Source organism: Charadrius vociferus, unplaced genomic scaffold, assembly GCF_000708025.1.
Source record: "Charadrius vociferus isolate BGI_N301 unplaced genomic scaffold, ASM70802v2 scaffold400, whole genome shotgun sequence".
In the NCBI taxonomy this organism is placed as follows: domain Eukaryota; kingdom Metazoa; phylum Chordata; class Aves; order Charadriiformes; family Charadriidae; genus Charadrius; species Charadrius vociferus.
In genome coordinates, this window is record NW_009646556.1 from 1,651,235 (window position 1) to 1,671,025 (window position 19,791).

Genomic DNA, 19,791 nt, shown 5'->3' on the forward strand with positions numbered 1-19,791 from the left:
TGGTTAATCAGGACATTTTCTAAATACCTCGGGTCAGAGTTCCTCAACTGGTAACAACACAACTTTTGAAAGACATCGTCTGTCTTCAGAGGAAAGACATGAAACTGTTTTTCTTATTTGATATATTCAATTAGTATTTTTTCCTTCAAAGCTGAAAACTGGATTTTTAAAATGTTAATTATGACTAATTTATATTTTGCTTAAGTATTCACTATATATAAAAAACCTTTAATAGCATATTGTATCAAGAGTTTTTCTGGGCTTTAGCTGAACGAAAGTGAACTGCAGCTTGAAATAAATAATAAGTATTAAATACCTAAATATTAAAGCAAAGTAGTTTGACTTAGTAGTTTTAATAAACTGAAAATTAAAAATTTGAAACCAGAGGCAACCATATGAAGAGTATTTTAATTGATTTAAATCAACCCATTTTGTTTTCAAGGGCAGCAAAGCAAATAATATTTTATAGCAAACAAACGTTTTCCACTCTTAAATACAAGGTGCCTTTGCCATTGTACCTCCATCACATCACTTTTTTTTTTTTTAAGGACTTTGGCAATTCAAGCAAATATAACTTCACTGATAAAATCCTAGATGTTATAGTCTTTTAGAGCAGCCTAGAGATAACTGCTAAACACCATTTGCAAGGTTCTGAAAACAGCTAATATGAATAAATATAAATATTAGCATGAATGGATTATAAAAGAAAAGAAACTCCAAACTATATTTTTCAATATAAGGCCTAAAATTCATAATGGAAATGTGTTTCATGATAACACTAGTCATGTGCATTAATTGGTCAATGTACTGGTTTCATTTGCAGAAATACCAGTCCCTTCTTGTTGGTGTTGCCCTGGATCCATAGTCTTTAACAGACTGTCAAAAATGCTAAATTAAACAAAAAGAGGGAAATAACGTAGACTGTAAGGCAAAATGGGTATGAGAAAATCCGCTTTAAACTTTTAATAACTGTTATATGTTCTGTGTCTTTTCTTTTTGCAGATTTCCTTTTTGCCTCCGGAGTGTTTCGTTATGGCAGCCTCCAGTGAACAATGACATCCTTTGACAAATACAGATGCCAAAAAGCCAGACAAAAACAGTGGCCTTGTTTCACTTTTACTCCAACACAGTGAAATGGTGCTCTTAAAGTTTTGTTACTGACTCTCACTGGAAAAAACCGAACTCCTGACTGGACCTTTTTTCCCCCGCCCTCTCCCAGTGTTCTTATGGATGCTTGACACAGTGACATCATGTAGTAGGCCCTGAGGTGTTGTCATAATTAAGTTGCAATGGTTTTATACACTTCCCCATTTCCCAACAGCTTTCTGTCAGTTCTGCATTCCTTTTCCTGGGGCCTCATTTTCCCATGTTACTGGTTAGCAGATAGGCTTGTGGCCTCTTTTGTCCCAACCACCTATGAAAAACGTCAAAGAGCAGATGATCCATGCTATTTTCATGCGCTCTGCATCATTATTACCACTCCCATCTACTTGGCACTGCTGGTAGCCTCTCTTCCTTTTGCTCTGATCGGCTTCTTGTTATGGTCCCCGCTCCAGTCAGCCAGAAGGCCGTATATCTACTCCAGACTAGAAGACAAGAACCACGCCAATGGAGCCACGCTGCTCACTGAATGGAAGGCTGCAGGGAATGGGAAAAGCTTCTGCTTTGGCAGTGCCAATGTTTGCCTGCTGCCAGATTCTCTGGCAAGATTTAATAATGTTTTCAATACACAGGCTAGGGCTAAAGAGATTGGCCGGAGGATCCGAAATGGGGCAAGCAGACCACAGATCAAAATATACATAGATTCTCCTACCAACACATCCATCAGTGCAGCAAGTTTTAGCAGCCTGGTCTCCCCCCAGGGTGGAGACAACACTAATCGTACTGTTAATGCTGGCATCAAAAGGACAACGTCAATGGAGTATAAAGGAGACAATTCTGGCTCAAACAACAGCGAGGAGTGTAGAGAAGATAAAGGTGTGGCTGGAGAGCCAAATGAGGGAGAAGAAAACACTTGCATTGTCCGCATAAATGGAGAGGACAATGGCCACATGTCAGACACAGAAACAGATGCCGTCAATGGCCAGGCTCATGCCAGTGGCCCAGCAGAGCCCTCACTGGAAGGTGACGCAGAGATCTCAAAAACACCTAACCATAAACAGAAAGAAGGAGATTCTGGGAGTTTAGACAGCTATTCTGCTTCACGAGAGTCCTTAGTCAAAGTCCGCGTTGGAGATGGTACAGTGGACCAAAGCACTGTCAACAACAAGCTCCTCTACAAAGCTTCAATCATGAAGAAGACTTCAGTGCGGAAAAAGAAACATACAGATGAGACCTTTGATCATGAGATCTCTGCTTTCTTCCCTGCCAACTTGGACTTTCTGTGTTTGCAGGAAGTGTTTGACAAAAGAGCTGCGGAGAAATTGAAAGAGCAGCTTCATCACTATTTTGAATACATTGTCTATGATGTTGGGGTCTATAGTTGCCATGGCTGCTGTAGCTTTAAGTTTGTGAACAGTGGTCTACTTTTTGCCAGCCGCTATCCTGTTATGGATGCTGCCTATCACTGTTACCCCAATGGAAGAGGAATGGACTCCTTGGCTTCCAAGGGAGCCTTGTTTCTCAAGGTAAGAGCCTTTTTGAAGCCATAAATATTGACTCTATATATGTACACAAGTTATAAAGTTACATTATTTTCTCTCAGTCATTTCTGTTAGAGTTCAAAGAGGCAATATTGAGATCTAGATTACCTGAGATAACCTATATATAGGTTTTGTGGCCTACATACTGCGTTAAAGTGATGGATGTGCGTGAAATAATGAGGGACTTCTGGAGGTAGAACTTGAGTATATTTTCAAGTGTCAAAATCTGAAGTTTTCATGTAATTTTAGTTTCTTTTTTACAGAAATCTCTTTAGTAAAATGCACAAATGCTAAGCTTCACAACACGAGTATAGTACAATGGGCATTACTGTTGGAAGCCATCTTATGCATGTTGTGTGTTTATGTGAGAATCAAAAGTCTAAATGCCAGCAGAATAAAACTGAAAGAATTGCAATGAAATGTATGGCTATCCCTCTCTCGGTTGCAAAAGAGTTGTTAAGGAGAGATACAAAGTAGAGTAAACAAAAAAAAATGCCTGGGACCCTGGGGAGCACAGAGGTTTTTCACATTATTAACACAGTTTACTTAAATTAAGTAATGCTGGTGAGAACAGGAAGCCTGGGGTTATACTTCTGTAAATCATGAAAAGCAGAAATAAAAGTCTGCGTGTAATGATTTGCTTTTCCAAGACTAGTGACTGTTCATGTGTAATTCTTGGGAGAATCTGGCTGTGCTCTTCATAAACTGGAAAGCGAGCTCTTCTAATTTGTGATTAATCAAGAACCAAAACTTTGAGCAGAGATCCAAATCTGTAGACCCAAACCTAGACAGATCTGAAGATCTCCTAGGATACTGGATTTCAGCTTTTGTCATTTAGGCACAGTTTGGAATGGGTTTCACTAACTAAAACCTGAACTTTTTTCTTCATGCGACCAAGACATTAGGTGCTCAAATTATATGTACTTTCTAGTGCATATGCTCACAACAAAAAATTTCATTTAAAAAAAATAATCATTTGCTCTCAACAAAAGCCATTAATAGCCATTAAAAAGATGGATTAATAAGGATCAGTGGGGTTTTTTGTACCTGCTGTTTGTAAACAAAGCAAAAATTTCCGGTATTGTGGCTTGTATGAAAATCCCAAATATTAATAATTTGCAGTCTGATAGTAGGCCAGTATTTCATATACATTTGACATAAACAAAAGACTATCTATATCTGAATACAGGTTTCCAAAAATTGGGTTTAAGCTTTCTATACTGTAGTTGTATGTTTATAAACAGCAAAAGTTTATTTTTTCACCATGAAGTGCTGCATGCAAAAAATGAACATACATGTTGTGCAGTATAAATATTACAAGGGTCACAAAGACTACCCTTCAACGTATGCATGTGTTAGGGATTAAGAGATTAAAATGAATCTGCTTTCAACTGCCCATTGCTGAGTCATTGATTTGCTACTCTGCCAGGCGCGCAATGTCTCCATTTCTCTTGCAGAAAATTAAGCCTCTCTTCAGAATTCCACTGGGATGATGAACTTAATTATGGATTTGAGCTGTTAAATAATGTTGAGCAGGGAATAGGGACCAATTATTATGAAGATTTGAAGACGACTACTTTCTTTTAAATATGACAGAATTCTGGCCCAGCTAAAATACCGTTTTTCCTCATGTCTGTGTCATTCTGACATACCTTATACCATTATACCTAAAATATTTTTCATTCTGAGTTAAGCCTGTCCTGATAGGAAATAACTTTCTGTCTTAATTGTACATTAAGTGATCACTGGTCATTTCTTTCTTTGACAAAAAAACAGTAGGAATGATCTATTTAATTTCAGCCTTGAAAGAAAGTTGGTTTGAAGGTTGTTTTTCTTGATGTATTGTTTAATCAGCAACTGAGTGCATGCAGACTCTGGAGACAAAAGCTACAGTAAGTAAAAGCCTGGCTTGTTTTTGAAGAATCAATCCATTAACATCAGAAGTCTTGACATCTTACGCTTTGCTACCTTGCTGCTATCCCAGTGTATCGGAATGGTGGTTGGAAGGTGGCATTCTAGCCAGTAGTCTGCCATTCAAAATGGACAGATTATACTTATTTTACATTTTTTTTAATACTTTTAAATAGCTATTTCACTTTTTTTTATAGATATTTCTTTTATTTTCTTTTGGGTCTTACAATATTTTGTATGTATCTGATCCTGCATCAGAGTTTATCTCAGTGTGGTTCCAAATATAGTAGGAGCGCCTGGCAGAACAAGTCTCCTAACTGCTTTCCATTCAGTAGTGGCAGGGAGTTAAGTGTCTCTGTCCTGCGCAGACTCTGTGGTTTTAAGTTCCTGACCCCTGTGGAAAGCACGGTGTGCCCATTTGTGAAGTAGAAAACACATCAGTCGAGTTTTGTTTTGGAAGTATACTTAGAAAGATTGTTCCCCTTGCATAGCTTCTGTCCCTGAAAAAAGGAGCAATTGCTCTGTATGTTGTTTAAAAAAAAAAAAAAAAAAAAGTTGTGAAAAGCGAGTGAGGGGAGAAGATTTGCATATTTTGAAGATATGGATAAAATCACTAAAAGTTTCCCCTCATTGGGAGGATGAAGCCTTTATTCAAATCTTTTCTGAGCCTCAGGAAAGACCCCACATCCAAAATCCGAAGAATGTTCAGAGACGGAAACTGATTCTCATTTAATGAGTATGGTTTGTCTCCTTACTATAAATATAACTCTTAAGGAGATAAATTAAAAGTCTCAGAACTAAACATTTAATGAAAGTTGCATTATTTTGAAAAAGGCAAAACTGTTTTGGGGGGAGTTGTGTTACAAAACAGATCCCTACTGCCAAGGTACAGTAAGCGTTTCACACGTTTTTTCCTTTCAGAATAGGTTCTGTGTCCAGTGAAGAGGAAATGATTTTCCACTGCCCGCCTCTTCCTGCCCTGCCTTCACCATCTAGATTGTAAAGTTCAGGTGGAGATTTGGAAGGATTTGAGAGATTTGCTTAGTCATACAGAATTATTTTACCTGAGAGACTTACACAGCTCAAGAGTTATTATTAGTAGCTAAATAACAATCAGCTCTTACGTACTGCTTTTCATTCATATGTCTCAATGCATAATAAAGAAAGGTCAGTATCTGCTTAATAGAAGGAGAAACTAAAGCACAGAAAGATAAAATGATTTTGATTGTGGCTTAACACCTGGGGTGTCACAACCAAGGAAAGAAGTTGGAAGTAAATCATGGCGGCTTTTAACACTCTTTTCATGCTACTGACTTCACGCTGCCTAACAGCTATTTGGAGACCTGTGCAAAGGAATTTTGCTAGCCTTGGGCTATTCTCTTCCTAAAGATGCCCCACACACACGATGCTGCTGCTGGTGTTTTCCGCACACATTACAGACTGTTTTTTCTATCAGTATAGGCTGATGCTTTCCAGGTCAGCCTCCATGAAGGCATGAGGATGACGTAGTGTGGGCAGCTATTGTGTAAAGCCCACTTTCAGCATAACTGGAGGACTAATTTATGTTCAGCACTTTGATCTTTTCAGACTCTAGCAGTGTTTCTGTCTCCAGTCTGGGGGTCTCATTGGGACATAAGAGGGACACAGTCACCGAAAAAATATCATATAAGAAGGGGGGAAATGTCACCTGCATCTAAGTGACAGTTTCATGTCTGAAGTGTTAAACCACTGTTCCTAGTTGCCACTAAAGACTCAGAGGAGAAGTTAGGAAATATATAAATCAGCCAACCCATTTTTGTACTTTGACAGTCTGGGCCCTTGGGAGACGCTGCAGTGACTCTCTGTTCTAGCACTGCATTTCACGTTAATTTAAAATGCCAAAAAAAAAGAACCCTTCAGTCTGCTTCATGGGTTTTATAACTCCAGTTGTCTCTTGCTGCTGCTCTGCTACGGATAGAGGAGGGAAATGGGACTGACACAGATGCCATCCTGTGCTGGTGATTCTAACTAAAGAGGTAGCTTGTCTGTGTCTGTGTATAACACAAAGCAGATTGCGGTGTTCTCAGTTACTCTGCAGCTGTTGGTTTGACACATACAAAATTCTGATTCACAGTGGTTTCGATGAATTTAAAGGAGAGTTTAAAAATACATGTCCCTTTCAGAAACTGGATTATGATTTTGCAGTCAAATCAAGTTCAAAAGGTATCAATGAGTGCTGAGCAGAAACTGCGTAATGCATCACCTGTTTCTAATTTACTAGAAAGTTTCAAAACATCAACATTCATCTTTAGATAGAAGGATTAGTATGTAGCCTTAGTTAAACTGTCTTTCAGGGATGCTGTGTTAAGTTTTGGACAGTAGTGTAATAAAACCAGAAAACAACCTTAATTTGACCTGATGAGTTACTGAATTTGAGAGCTTGTCCGTATTTTTTCAGATGTATCAATCTAATAAAAACTCTCACTTCTGCTGACAAATTTTGCCTCTCTCTTATCCTTAAATTAAAATAGCTGTAACTGTTACATAAATCTAAGCTGTACAAGAGATGTAAATGCATACTTGGGGTAGGGAAGTGAATGAAAGAGGTATTATTCTCAAAATGGCTGTTAACTGAGGAGAGGTCTTGGAGCGGTTTTCCTCCCACTGAGACTGGGAGATACGGCAGTAGATTGCATAGAAGGCTCTTCTCCCTATCGGTCTTAGTAGAAAATTATTCTGGGTTTTGGCATGTGCCAAAAGAGAGAATTTTAGCAAAAATAAGAATGCTTAAAACACAGTATGTGAACATAGAGCAAAAGCAAAACCGCAGTCTGCTGTGAGTAGTTTGAACAGCTAACAGTATTCTTAACAAAATCAAAAGGAAAAAATGTCTTGTGGTTTTAGCTAAATTTCTGAAAGAAGTTGTGTTTAATTAATATTATTTCCTAAGCTTATTAACAGATTTACTTTTCAAATTCTCTGAAAATTAATGCTGTTCTGAGGAAGTACAGTAATTGTGCCGAGAACATGTTATTATTCATTGCTTAAAGGAAACCTAGCAACCCTTGCTGTATGTGCAAAGCTGAACTTGTTTTCAAAAGAGCTGATATGGTGGTAACAGATGGTGGAAGGAGCAGCAGCTCTGACTGCAGAACTGCTTTGAAGCAGAGTTTGTACTCTTTGCTACTCTCGAGGTGCCTGCTTTGTCTGATAAAATCGGGGTTCCCTGAATTAACCTCTGTGATTCTCCTTTTTGATATTACTGATGCAGATATATCTTGCTTGGGTAATTTAAGCTGTCCTTACTGTCCTGTGCCAACTTGTGTGTGTTGTGGCTGAGAATGAGGGGAAACTTCTGCTACGCAGCTGCACAAGGTCCTAAGGGGAAGCTTTTTTACCTAAGGATTGCTCAGAACAGGGGAATGGCTGTTTTCTGACCCCAGTAAAAGATCATGTTGAGATTTCAGAGGTTAGATTTTCTTGTCCTTGATCAGCTGTCCAGTGTCAACAGTTATCCCAAGATGTATAGAAGAAACGTCTAGTGCTGCTCATGAATTTATTTAGATAACTAAAGCTGTGCCATTCAAGTCAGAAGGGTAACCTAAACATTTTCCACATGTTCAGTTTCTGCTATAAAATGTTAATGCAGGAATTGGATAGAGTCCAATAAACTGCTTGAGACTTTTTTTAAAAAAGAAAAGACCCTACCATAGCACTGTACCATGTTCCTTCACTTTGATGTAATGAGTGTTATTAATCATAGTCTTTTTCTCCTTCATTAATAGGGATAAATTAAAACTGTTGTGCACAATGAAATACAGGTTTGAGAGAATGAGTTATGGGCTTTATCCTCTTCAGAAGAGGCAGAGCCCTTCATGACACCAATTTACAGCCACTTTCCCTCACAGACAAGCTTAGTGAAGCTTTGCCAAATAACTAATTCTCTGAGTTCATGGAACAGTAATCATCACATGGTAGGTGGGGAAAAATGCGGCTAGAAAGAATTGCAGAGCACCAAACAGAACTTTGAGCTGACCTCTATAACATTTTAAACATCTTTAACGTATTTAATATGCTTTAATAATATATTTATTATACTAATTTTGTAATGTAACTAATGCATCTTCTGTAGGCTTCCACATATCCCTGAAGGCAGAGCTATCAAAGTACTAAAAATAAGATACATCTTTTTACACTATGTCTAAACTAACCAATAAACTACTACAAAGAACAAAAAGTACAGAAATAAAATACATTTTTCTTGGAAGTTGCCAGTAATGTACGTCATCTCTGTGGGACAGGAATGTTTGAATTGTCAATGTGAGTAGTTGCAAGTTTTCCTTGGCATCTGAGCAGTAACAGGAATGAGGGCTTGGGCACAGTCTGACTGGCTATCCCACTTAGTTCCTTGGTGCCGACCCTCTTGTTTGTCTTGGAAAATTGCTGAAATGGAAAAAAAATGTCCAGGAAGGGTTGATACAGTTTGGGAAATGATGGAAGTTGTACTTTTTTCCCATTTCTTTCATTTGTCTTCCTCAGTGTATTGTTTGCTCGTTATAGTTCCGCAGGATGTCCCAGTAGCTGCAGTAGGGTGGTACAAACAGTGCACTGTCACCAGCACATCTCGGAGCATCAAACCCGGGAGGTCTGAACCACACGTGTGTGTGGAGATATCACTACTTGTGCATATACAGTTACTTTATCTGCAGTAATTCACTTTGATCTCATGCTCCTGTATTTTTAATGACGCTTCCATTGAACTTAAACAATATTGGCCACATATGGTAAGATGAATGTTTCTGTGGGAGTAAGTCACTGTCGCATCTACTGTAAAATCTGTTTCTGTGCCCTGCTCTTATTCTCTGTCTGGGGTGTTTTATTTCTAAGATAAATAGTAACTCGAGGCCCCGATGACATTCTGTACAAATGCAGCGTCCATGCTTTTGTTTCTAAGGAGAGAGGGTTTTTTCCACAGAGCATGCAGGTGTGCTTTCCAGCCTGGCTAGTTTGTCTTCATAATATGAACATCATTAGCTTGGTTCTTGTCGTGACTGTAAATTTGTTTGCTGTAGAGCTACGTACTTTGGAGACGTACCCTCCTCAAAAGAATAACGTAGGAATCAGTACTACAGTTTACATGTATTCCAACAGCAAAATTGACACCTTCACGGTCAACTAAGGTGATGAAATGAATCTGTGGAGCTCTTTTCCCAGAAGTATGCCAAAATTTGAGCTCTCTTCTGGTTTGCACACCTGGATTTGCTTCCCATGAAGGAAGAGGTAATTGCATATGCTTGGACATGCATGGACACAAACCCTTCCTATTGGAGGGTATGCATTTAAGAACCTGTCTATTTATTTAGAAATTTTTTAATGGCTACCTCCTGGCAATGTGAAGCTTCTAGAAAATGTCACTAAAGGTTAAGTTCCCCTCTTAACAAACCTTTTGTTTTTGTCTACACATTATTGGTCAGTGTGTGAGAACCTAGTATGATTCTTTAATCGAGTCAGATTTCTCATGTAATTTTTAAGCATTAAAGCACTGAAATTTTTAAGCATTAAAGAACATTTCCTTCCAAGTAGCTGATGATTTATTAACACAGAGATGACATGTTTGAAGCTGTTTTTTAAGCTGGTATTGAAATCTCCCTGGTATTTAGGTAGCATTTCCCTGTTTTTTTGTTTAAGTATCTGTTGATGCTTTTCTTGACATCCAGATGTAACAGAACTGTTTTGCACTGCTGAGACAGACGTGTGTAAATATAATCTGTTAAAGACAAGATATTTGACATGTTTGCAGCTTTGTATACTTATTATACTGGAGTATGGTAAACATGATATGTACAAGATTTTCCAGTTATCTCAGAAAATTCCCGTGATAGCAAGTAATGTGATTGAATTTGAAGTTATTTCCTTCACTCTAGCTCTAAATTTTCAACTATTGCTACTCATTATGGTTTTTTCCTTGTCAACAAGAATCTTTCTGCTGTAGCCTTGTTAGCTTGATTTCTTTCATGAGCACTGTTTATTACCTGATACCAGTCTAACTGGAGAACATACTACTCCTCAGTCCATATAGGACAAGTTTTTGATACACAATTATGGGAATATACACAGTTTTGCATAGCACAGCACAGTATCAGCGTGGTCTCTCCAGCAAATTGTACTAATGCGCTATGGCATAGAGATGAAATCTTTCAATAAAAAGTACTTGATGTCAAGTACTTTTGTGTACTTGACACAAGTCAGTACTCTGACTGAAAATAAAAATTCAGAGCTGTCAGTTTTGTACTTACGGATTTAATTTACAGGCAGGGGACAAATGTAAATATGGAGCAGTAGAGGCTGGCATTTTGAATTCCAAACACAACCTTGGTAGGCCTTCTCCTCTATGGAAAAAAAGCCTCTTTCTCATCTTTCTTATCTTTCTCATCTGTAATGAGCTTTTTATGCTCCCCCTCCCCCCCAACAGCTAACAAAATGTAATGCTCAGTGGTGTAACAGGATCAGAAACTGCTCCTAACTTCCAAAGGTTTGACTAGTTTGATTACTTAACCTTTGCAGGTGTACTGAGAATTGGAATATATTTTGCATATTTCAGCGTAATATTGAAAAATATACTCTTTTTCTGACAAAATTATATAATTGGGACACTTTCTTAAACCACAGATATCTCTATGTAATATCAGAGTTTAACAGGGTATCACATAAACTTTTTCCTCTTGTAATAATTATCCTATTTTAAAACATTGGGATCTTATAAGTATATTTAGGTATTACCTTCTGTAGATTTCCATAGAAATAGAAGAGTGGTCCATGACACAACGAAGACTATACAATGATTTTTAGAAAGCAGTATCTGAAGTAGTTCCCTATAGAAGGGTAATTCAATGAGTGTGTTATTGATACAGAGCTACTAATATAGAACAGTTGAGGTAAATGTAAGTCGGGGTTATGGTGAAGGACCCACTCTGCTTATTTGCTTACATATATTTTTTTGTAAATGTGAATTTAGAAGATTATTCTGTATTAAGCAGCAAAAATTATGTTATATTTGTGAAGTGCTGACTTGGTTTGGTGGAAGTGGAACCTTTCTGCCAAGATCCACGTTGCAGGCTGAAATGAACGCTCCATGTTGCCTTCCTGCAGGACTGCCACGTAGCTGCTCAGCCCGAGTCACCACAATATAATAATATACCATTGAAAATGGAACAGTCTAAAAGTAGCTACGGCATTTGGCCACACAAATGAATGTTTTTATGCAGAATTACAAGGCTGGTAATATTCCAGAGGTCAAGTAGTTTTCCTGTCTGTACATCCCATAGTCCTTGTCCATCTGTCAAATACCAAATTAGACTGAATAATCAGATTTTCCTTACTATTTTCTTTCAGACCATATTTAATATACTAGTGCTTCTGATGTTTCAGGGAATTGACTAGGAAGCTGCAAGGATATTTATTTTCTTTTCTAGTAGTTGTCACAAATGTTTACCTCCGTTATGATTATACTCAAAGTGACTCTACTTGGTGGCGGTTTACATCAATACTGCCACTTCAAAAAAAAACCAAACAAAAAACCCAAAAGTCAAAAAAGTTGGAGGAAATGTGAACTCTGGGAGATGAGCTGCTTTGGATGTAGTTCCATGCTGGCACTTTCCAAAGAAATTTTTATTATGTTCATGTCTTCGGCTCTTGCTTTTGAGCTTTTTTAAAATTAGCAGAGCATTTACGAAAGCCCCTTTCCTTTTCCCCTCAGGGGTGTGTGCAGAGCAGCCCCTGTTCCTAGCAAGGGCAGAGCGCTGGGGCGCTGTCCCCGTGGGGTGGCATCCCTGAGGGCTGCGCTCACCCACCTGCCTTTAGCAGCAGTCAGTCTTTCTTCTAGGCTGTGGCTTGTCATTCTTTGAGAGCGAAAGATCCCAAGTCCATTTCAGTATAGATCTGTGCACACAGGGACACCATATGATAAGTATTTATTTATGACTAATGGAAATGACTGTGATCCTGTGCATAAATTGGTTGATGAGTACGAGGCCTTGTCAGGCACTCCATTAAGGCTGCACAGGAAATTCTAAAGCCAATTTCAGTTGACTTCTTTTTCTCAACTGGCTATAACTTATGTTTGGGTGTTCAGCTTTTAGACTTAAATCTTTTATGCTTTTTGGATAGAGACACTGAAAATTATTCCATCTGCTTTAGTCAATAAGAGGATTATAAGCAGCACATTCTTGCTGTAAGGCAGAAAACCTTACGTGCAGTATTTTGTTTTCGTTGTGGTTACAGTAGATGGCATTGAAAGATGTACGACATGCACTCTTTTTCTCTGCAGCAGGAGAGACTCCAAATTTGTAAACTAGTAGAGACTTTACAATATATACTTTTCAGTGTTGAGGAGAAAATCTGGTTTTGAGTTATTAAGTTTGGGAAATATAATTCATACACCGGCCTGCCCTAGATAGCAGAGGATATAAACTAATGGTTTCCCAGTCTTCTATTGGAATGGCAGATGTTGCAGAAAAAATTAGAATGCTCCTTTTAATTCACGTGTGACACTGTGATCTGTTCAGACCAAGGCAACCTGTGGGAGGAGAGAGGTCTGCATAGCGAAGCTTCTGCAGTAGTCACTGACAACCTTCCTGCAGACCAGCGTATCCTTTGAGACCCTGCTACAATCTTGTGAGTTTAGGAGAAGCCTCTGGCTTAGGGATAGATCCACCAGTGATTGCGTGTATTTGCCTTGTCTTCCTCTGCCTTCACCTTCCCTGAAGCAGGTTAACTGTATGGCAATAGCAGTAAGAACACCATCAATATCCGTTTGGAAAGCTTAATGGAGGACTGAACAGACTGAGGACAGAATAATGCCAGTTGTTTATTACGTACTCTTCTAGCTGGAACAAAAACTGAAAGTTAACAAGGCATTGTTGGGTACAAATGACTTCTAAATTCACTTACTGAAAAGCTGACTTTCCAGTTATAAAATGAATCAGATGGTTCTTGGATAGCTGAAGAACAAGAAAACCAACCAAGCTGACAAAATTGTGTCTGTATGAAATGGAGCTCTGCTTGTTATTTAGAGGTGTCAGATGAAATCCGAGTCTAGCCTTACGAAGCAGTCATCTGTGGGTTTGGTTTCTGAGCCCTGGGTACAACTTTCCTCTGTGGGCATTTTCTTTAGTATTCCATGCAATGTTGCCACATTGACTGTCAATAGGAAAACCACGTGCTCAAACTGGTTTCTTGCCTCAATCCAAATCTTGATCCTCATGTCACTGGGAATTTCGATTTGCAGCTGTGTAAGTCCTGAACTCCCAAAACCTTCAGTAGAGTTGAAAACCTAAACCAGAACTTGATTTTAATTTGGTTGTGTGTCCACCAGCAAATATATTTTTAAAAGATCATCATGTATGATATAGATGAGGAATTACACTACGTTCCAGCTTCCCTGGAAGCCCTACCTCTTCTATGTGTAAGAGCAGGGGCGCACGTTGTGTTTTCATCTGGTTGACAGACATGGGGGCTGCTGCTGTGAGCTGAAGAATGTAAACGCTTTGCTGAGACATAGCAAAAATCCTCAGCACCTTTGTAGAAGAATGTAAGAAATCCATCAAAATCCAAAACTTGCTGTGGAACGGAGAAAACATGGTCAAAACCAGTATTTATTTCACGTTTCATCCTTTCCCCCAGACTCCTCTGGCATTTTTTCCTTCTGCATTCTCGTCTTACACAGACAGCAAGCATGAGACTGCTGAGAGTATTATATGGCACTTCAGTGGTGGGCCTCAATTTTGCCTAGCAACAAGAGCTGGGATGCAAAAAGGTGGCAACACAGCTGGGACAGGGAACCAGTGGGACTGCAAAGAGCAGGACAAATTCAAATTTTTGCGTGTGTTGCAGATCAAAATTGAAACACTGAAGTAGTGGTAATCAGGAAGGAGTCAGTGTGCTAGCAGCGAGCGGGACCCCAGTAAGCCTCAGTGTGTCTCTTGTGGTTTTTGTATGTGGGTGCGTGTTTTAAAAATGGAGCTAGATGGAAAGAGTGGTGAAAAAGGCCAATACCATGTACAAAGGCTGCACAGCCGGGTTTGGAAGTGGAGTTATGAGCTCTTCCATTAATCATCTTTTTATTTCTTCCTTCCCTTCCAGGTGCAAGTGGGAAGTACACCTCAGGACCAAAGAATTGTGGGATACATTTCCTGCACTCACTTGCAAGCTATTGCAGGTACTGTCCTAATTTTCACTATTTTGAGGCTTGTGGTGGTATTCTTGTGCAGAAGTAGCAAGCACTGCTCCTCTGGTATTTCTGACAAAGTGCAGTATGCACTGCAAATAGCAGTGAAATAGCGAAGAAAGAAAGGTAGACAAGCATATCCCCAAACCTTGACATTTTCAGTCTCAGAGTAATTAAGTGTTATAGGACACAGACAAAAAATATCCCTTGAGAGCTTTTCTTCTCTTTGCTCCCTCTTAACTAAATACTGTTATTTTAGCAAATACATTACTATCATCATTACTCAACAGCAGTTAACAACCCATACCGTAAATATCAGCATATAAGCTAAAAATTCTTTGTACGTAACTAGGGTATTACCAGAAAAAACAAGTTGGGACAGTTTTTCCATCAGAAATCAGCAGGTGCAGTAAGTCCAAAATATCTGCATTTTGACCTGCAAATTTCATACATAAATGGCTAGAAAGTTAATACATTCATTGAAAAATTCTCTTGGCCATGTTTAAAAGCAGTTCCAGTGCTACATTTGCTACAGCATGGCACAGCATGCTCTGTGCCCTTTGTTTCATGAAACAGTGTTTTCTAAGGTTGTTAACAATAAATCAAATGCAAAAACTCTTAGCAGGGTGTGGAAGGTTTTTTTTTTTTTTTGAGTTTTCACTGAATTATCTTAAAAAAGAATGAGATGTTCTTTAATAGCAGATTTCTGTGTCCGTGAGAGGTGTGGACTCCACTGCTTCCCATAAGCAGACTGCAATTTCATGTAGCGCTGTCAGGCTGTGGTGGAGCCTGTTCCTCCTCAACCAACTTATGACCTTTTATGATTATTTTTTTTTAATGACAGTATCTCAACACTTAGCTCTCCTTTTAATATTAATATTCAGAACAAGACTGAGGTAGATGGGTGACCTTATCTCCATGTTACAACCCAAGTACAGAAAGCAAGGGAAAGAAAAGTTAGTAACTTCAGGTGGGTTTATTCCCCTTTAAGTGTTCTGACGCATACATTTTGGAATCAAGATGCTTCTCCATTTTAGCTGTTTGCCTGAACACTCACCAATTAAAATTGACAAATACTTGAAATTCTTGCAGATGTCTGTGGAAAATTTTCTATGAATCTCTCCTATCTTTTGCATCAAAACTATCAGTTCTATACTTACAGTAGGTGTAGTGATATAATAAAAGCCAAATCTACAAACCTTTACTTTGTGTAAGATCAGAATTTCATTTAGTCAGAGGGGCGGATATCCTTCCTTAGTTTTACTTGATGCAGCTTGTGCCCCCGAGAGCTGGAGAGCACCCATAGCCCTCCTAGCCTGCCTGAAGAGAGCATGTACGCTGCAGAGGTGAGACAGTAATGTATTACAAATGGCAGAACTTTGAACCTGTGCGCTACAGCATGTGTAGGTTAACCCAGTGAGGCAGCTGGCGTTCATTCCACTTTGTCAGTGCTGCAGTTGCAGAGAGACAGACTTGGGAACAAAACTGCCAGTCCCTGAAGTATATTAAAGAGGCTGGATAGTTCTAAAGAAGATTCATGAATTTTTCAGATACATTTTAACAATGTAACCTCCTTCTCTGGTTTTCTATTTTTAATTCTGGAATCATGGTAATGTGCTGTGAGATTGCTGTTGTGGAGCTGAGATTTGCTGCTCTTCTAGTTTAGGTTCTAAACCTCCATTTTTAGTCCTGTTCCTTTTTACTACCTAGGCATGTATTCTCAGTTGGTCTTTGATAACCACATTGTGAAATCCCTAAAATATTAAAGAGGAAGAGGGGGAAGGGAAGAAGAATGGGGAAATAATATTCTATTTTCAAAGTCAGCCTAAAGCTCCTTCAAGGGTAAAACACAACCTTTCATTTTCCTACTTACGTTCTTGCATCATATTTTTAGGCTTATCTGGTTCAAACTACATTCAAATAGAGCAGTCGATGATTTAAGAGTCTAACTGTCCTTTGATATATCATATTAGTTTATGTAATGCAATGGAAAACGAAAGTTTCTTAGTTTGGCAGAGCTGTGCTTTCTGATTTGTATCATCTGATTCATAACATTTCACACATTAAAAAAATTATCCAAAAACTACTTCAACGATGTAAAGATGTGGTATCTATAAAAACAAGCACTGTTTAAAAGGTTAGCCATTTAAATCATCTTGTCATACATGGCTGAGTGCAATTTGGCTTCCCTTCGAGGATACGTAAAGTTACATTTAACAGTCCTGATACTGACAAGAGTATAAAATTAAGGGATCCAACTGCTTACGGTCAGGGACAAACTACTAATGCTTTTTTCAAGAAATGGGCTGGCTCAACTCTGTTCTGAGCAATTACTGTTTTTTCAGACCTGACAGTCACCTCTTCCAATAAAACTTTAGAATTAGATGTAGCTTATCTTCTCAGTTCTCTACCTATTACTGAATGGTGCTATGAAGCAGCTCTTCATTCCCACTGTGGAAATAGCTGCATTTCAGTGACAAATGAAGGGATCCTTTAATGAGACTTGAATGTATTATTTTCCAAGGGGCTGTTAAGTTTACATGCTTCTTTTATATCTTTCAATTAGTCAGTGATTAATATTCTGCACAGGTTTTGCTGCCTAGAATCCACCCACCTTCCAAGTCCCTTTGAGTCACGCCTTTCAGACACCCGGCCAAGCCATCAAAACATAGTAAGCCTCAAGCTATTCCAGCCCAGGTCCAGATGATGTAGCGTGCTGAATGCTATCTCATAACCCCGTCAGCATCCCTGTTTGCCATTTAGTGTGAATCTAGTCATTACCAGTAGAGGTACTGGCAACTCACGCTTCTCTAGCACCAGTTTTAGGGTCCCCAAGCCTACACACAGCTTAAGCAGAACTTGCCTCAGGACTGAGAGACATCCCTCAGTGTCTGAAACTCTGACTCTGCAATCAGTAATAACATCAGTGCGAAGCATCCTGAGGCAGTGATTCCACACAGGTTTCTGAAATAGCAAAGCTGGCGTATCCACAGCGTGGCAGCCTTCCCTTCCCCCTGCCTCCTCTCAGGTGTGCCAACACAGCTCTGTGTTGCACTTATGTGGGGACCTGACCTGGCTGAAAAGTAACCCAGGAGAATACACGGGGATTTTTGTTGTATTGGTTTTTTGAGAGATTTGGTTTTACTTTGTTTTCCCAGCCTATCCTGGATTGTGTTATAAATGTAGGGGTCTGCTTAATCTGTCACACAGTCAGGTGTGACACAGCCTGTCTTGTGGCTAAACTGAAGTCTTTGGTTGTGACTTGGAAACATCTTTTCATTTCGATTAGGCTTTTGCTCATCTTCCCCAGATTCCCTGCCAATATATCCCACAGTGCTTAGCAGTGCTGGTTTTAAAAACCTCCACTGGATCTTTTAATTTCCTCTAGGAAATTGACTAGGCCTGTCAGCTGCTTTGTTGACCCACAACAGTGCTCCTTCTAGCATCTTTCAGAGTAAAACAAAGCAGTCTTCCTCAGTGTATAGTACCTAACTGAAGCCAGGATTTCACTTAAGCGTTTCCAAAGTGAATGGAAAGTGCAAGTATGATCATCCTATAATGAACAAAGGTGAAGTATTTATTTATGCTGGCTGAGATTTCCCACACTACCCTTTGATCCTTCCACAAAATTTGAAGCTGAAGGGAACTTGCAAAGAAGTTGGAAAAGCTGACGGCAGGAACCAGTCACAACACAATTATTTGCATTTTTCCAGGCCAGTTACTGAGGAAAAGAGTGTAGAGCTATTAGTACAAATCTCTATTCTCTGGTTAATCGCTGGTGGCAGTCAATCAGATCAGTGATTCCATCTGAACATTTAATTAGAGCTGAAGGCTGGAAGAAGTTGTTGAATGTTAGTGTTGGGAGTTACTACCTAGCTCACTTCTGTTAATATTTACTGATGCTATTTCACTTCAGCAGCAGTTTCAGCAATGTCTGCTCCCCTGATTGTGCTGGATGCAGGTTCGGCTTCTCCTCTACTCAGGTGTCTGAATACTTCAGTTATCTTCGCTCTTCATCTCCAAAGCTATTGATCATTGGGAGCTGGTCAGACTGAGTCTCTTTAGTCACTTTTGCATACAGATACATGCAGTACCTGCTGCGTAGCAGCCGTAAGCTGGATACCGTTAGTTTAATATTAATCTCTGAAAACAGTTATATTCAAGTCGCATTAGAGGATTCCATCTTTTGTCATGGAAATGTAGCTCACTTCATTGCTCAGCTCCAGGTAGTGTACTAAAGTGCAATTACTTCCATGACCTCTAGTGGGGATAATCAGAGATGCCACACTATCACAAGTTACACATTTTTTCTACTAAGAAATGAAAGTCACCTGTTTCTAGACTTCCAAGGCTATTTTTCTGTAGAGCCCTGAGGTGATCTGGTGTGTAGTGCTGCTACAAAGGCTCAGCATTCTTACCAAGGGAGATGTATGTCACTATGTAGTTAATGCTTTTTTAAAAATAGCAATGCATGTTACCAGACACCTTTCACAATATCCTCCTAAAATATTTTTGCCTGTCTTTTATTTTTCTCAAGAGTTTTCTGTTTTGGAGAATTTTGCCTTTGCACATTTCAGTTAAGTGGGTTTGCTACATTCTTCACGCTGGCCTGTGACAGGTTGCTGCCTGAGTTTTATGCCTGTATGGCAATAGCTGCATTATTTTACCACTCATCCTAGTGAAGCCATGCTAGATGGATAATTCACAGAAAACACAAAAAAAACCCCTGACAGTTCAGGGATGTAAAAGCTGGTGGCAGACAGTTAAGCTATTTAATCAGGACTTTGTGAGGAGCAAGATGTTACCACGTTCTTATCCACAAACACCATGCTTAAAAATTATGTGAGGAGGAAACAAAGGCCAGAAGAAAGGGAAGTGAGTAAATCCCTGATGGGGTCAGACTCGCCTCAGTGGAGCCCAGTGACAGGGCAAGAGGCAAACTGAAATGCAAGAAATGCCATTTAAACAAATGAAAATACTTTATTGCAAGGGTGACTTAAGCACTGGAACAGGTTACCCAGAGGTTATGGAGTC

The 19,791-nt window shown here is 39.1% G+C and overlaps 1 protein-coding gene across 1 annotated transcript in view; it reads left to right on the forward strand.

Moving 5' to 3' along the window:
- The first annotated feature begins 1,289 nt into the window (after positions 1 to 1,289).
- Positions 1,290 to 19,791, forward strand: part of SMPD3 (sphingomyelin phosphodiesterase 3, neutral membrane (neutral sphingomyelinase II)) — a 32,564-nt gene continuing 14,062 nt past the window's right edge. The window contains exons 1-2 of the mRNA XM_009886419.1: positions 1,290 to 2,627; positions 14,673 to 14,748. Coding sequence (XP_009884721.1) covers positions 1,290 to 2,627; positions 14,673 to 14,748 — 1,414 coding nt within the window. The remainder of the gene's footprint in view (positions 2,628 to 14,672; positions 14,749 to 19,791) is intronic.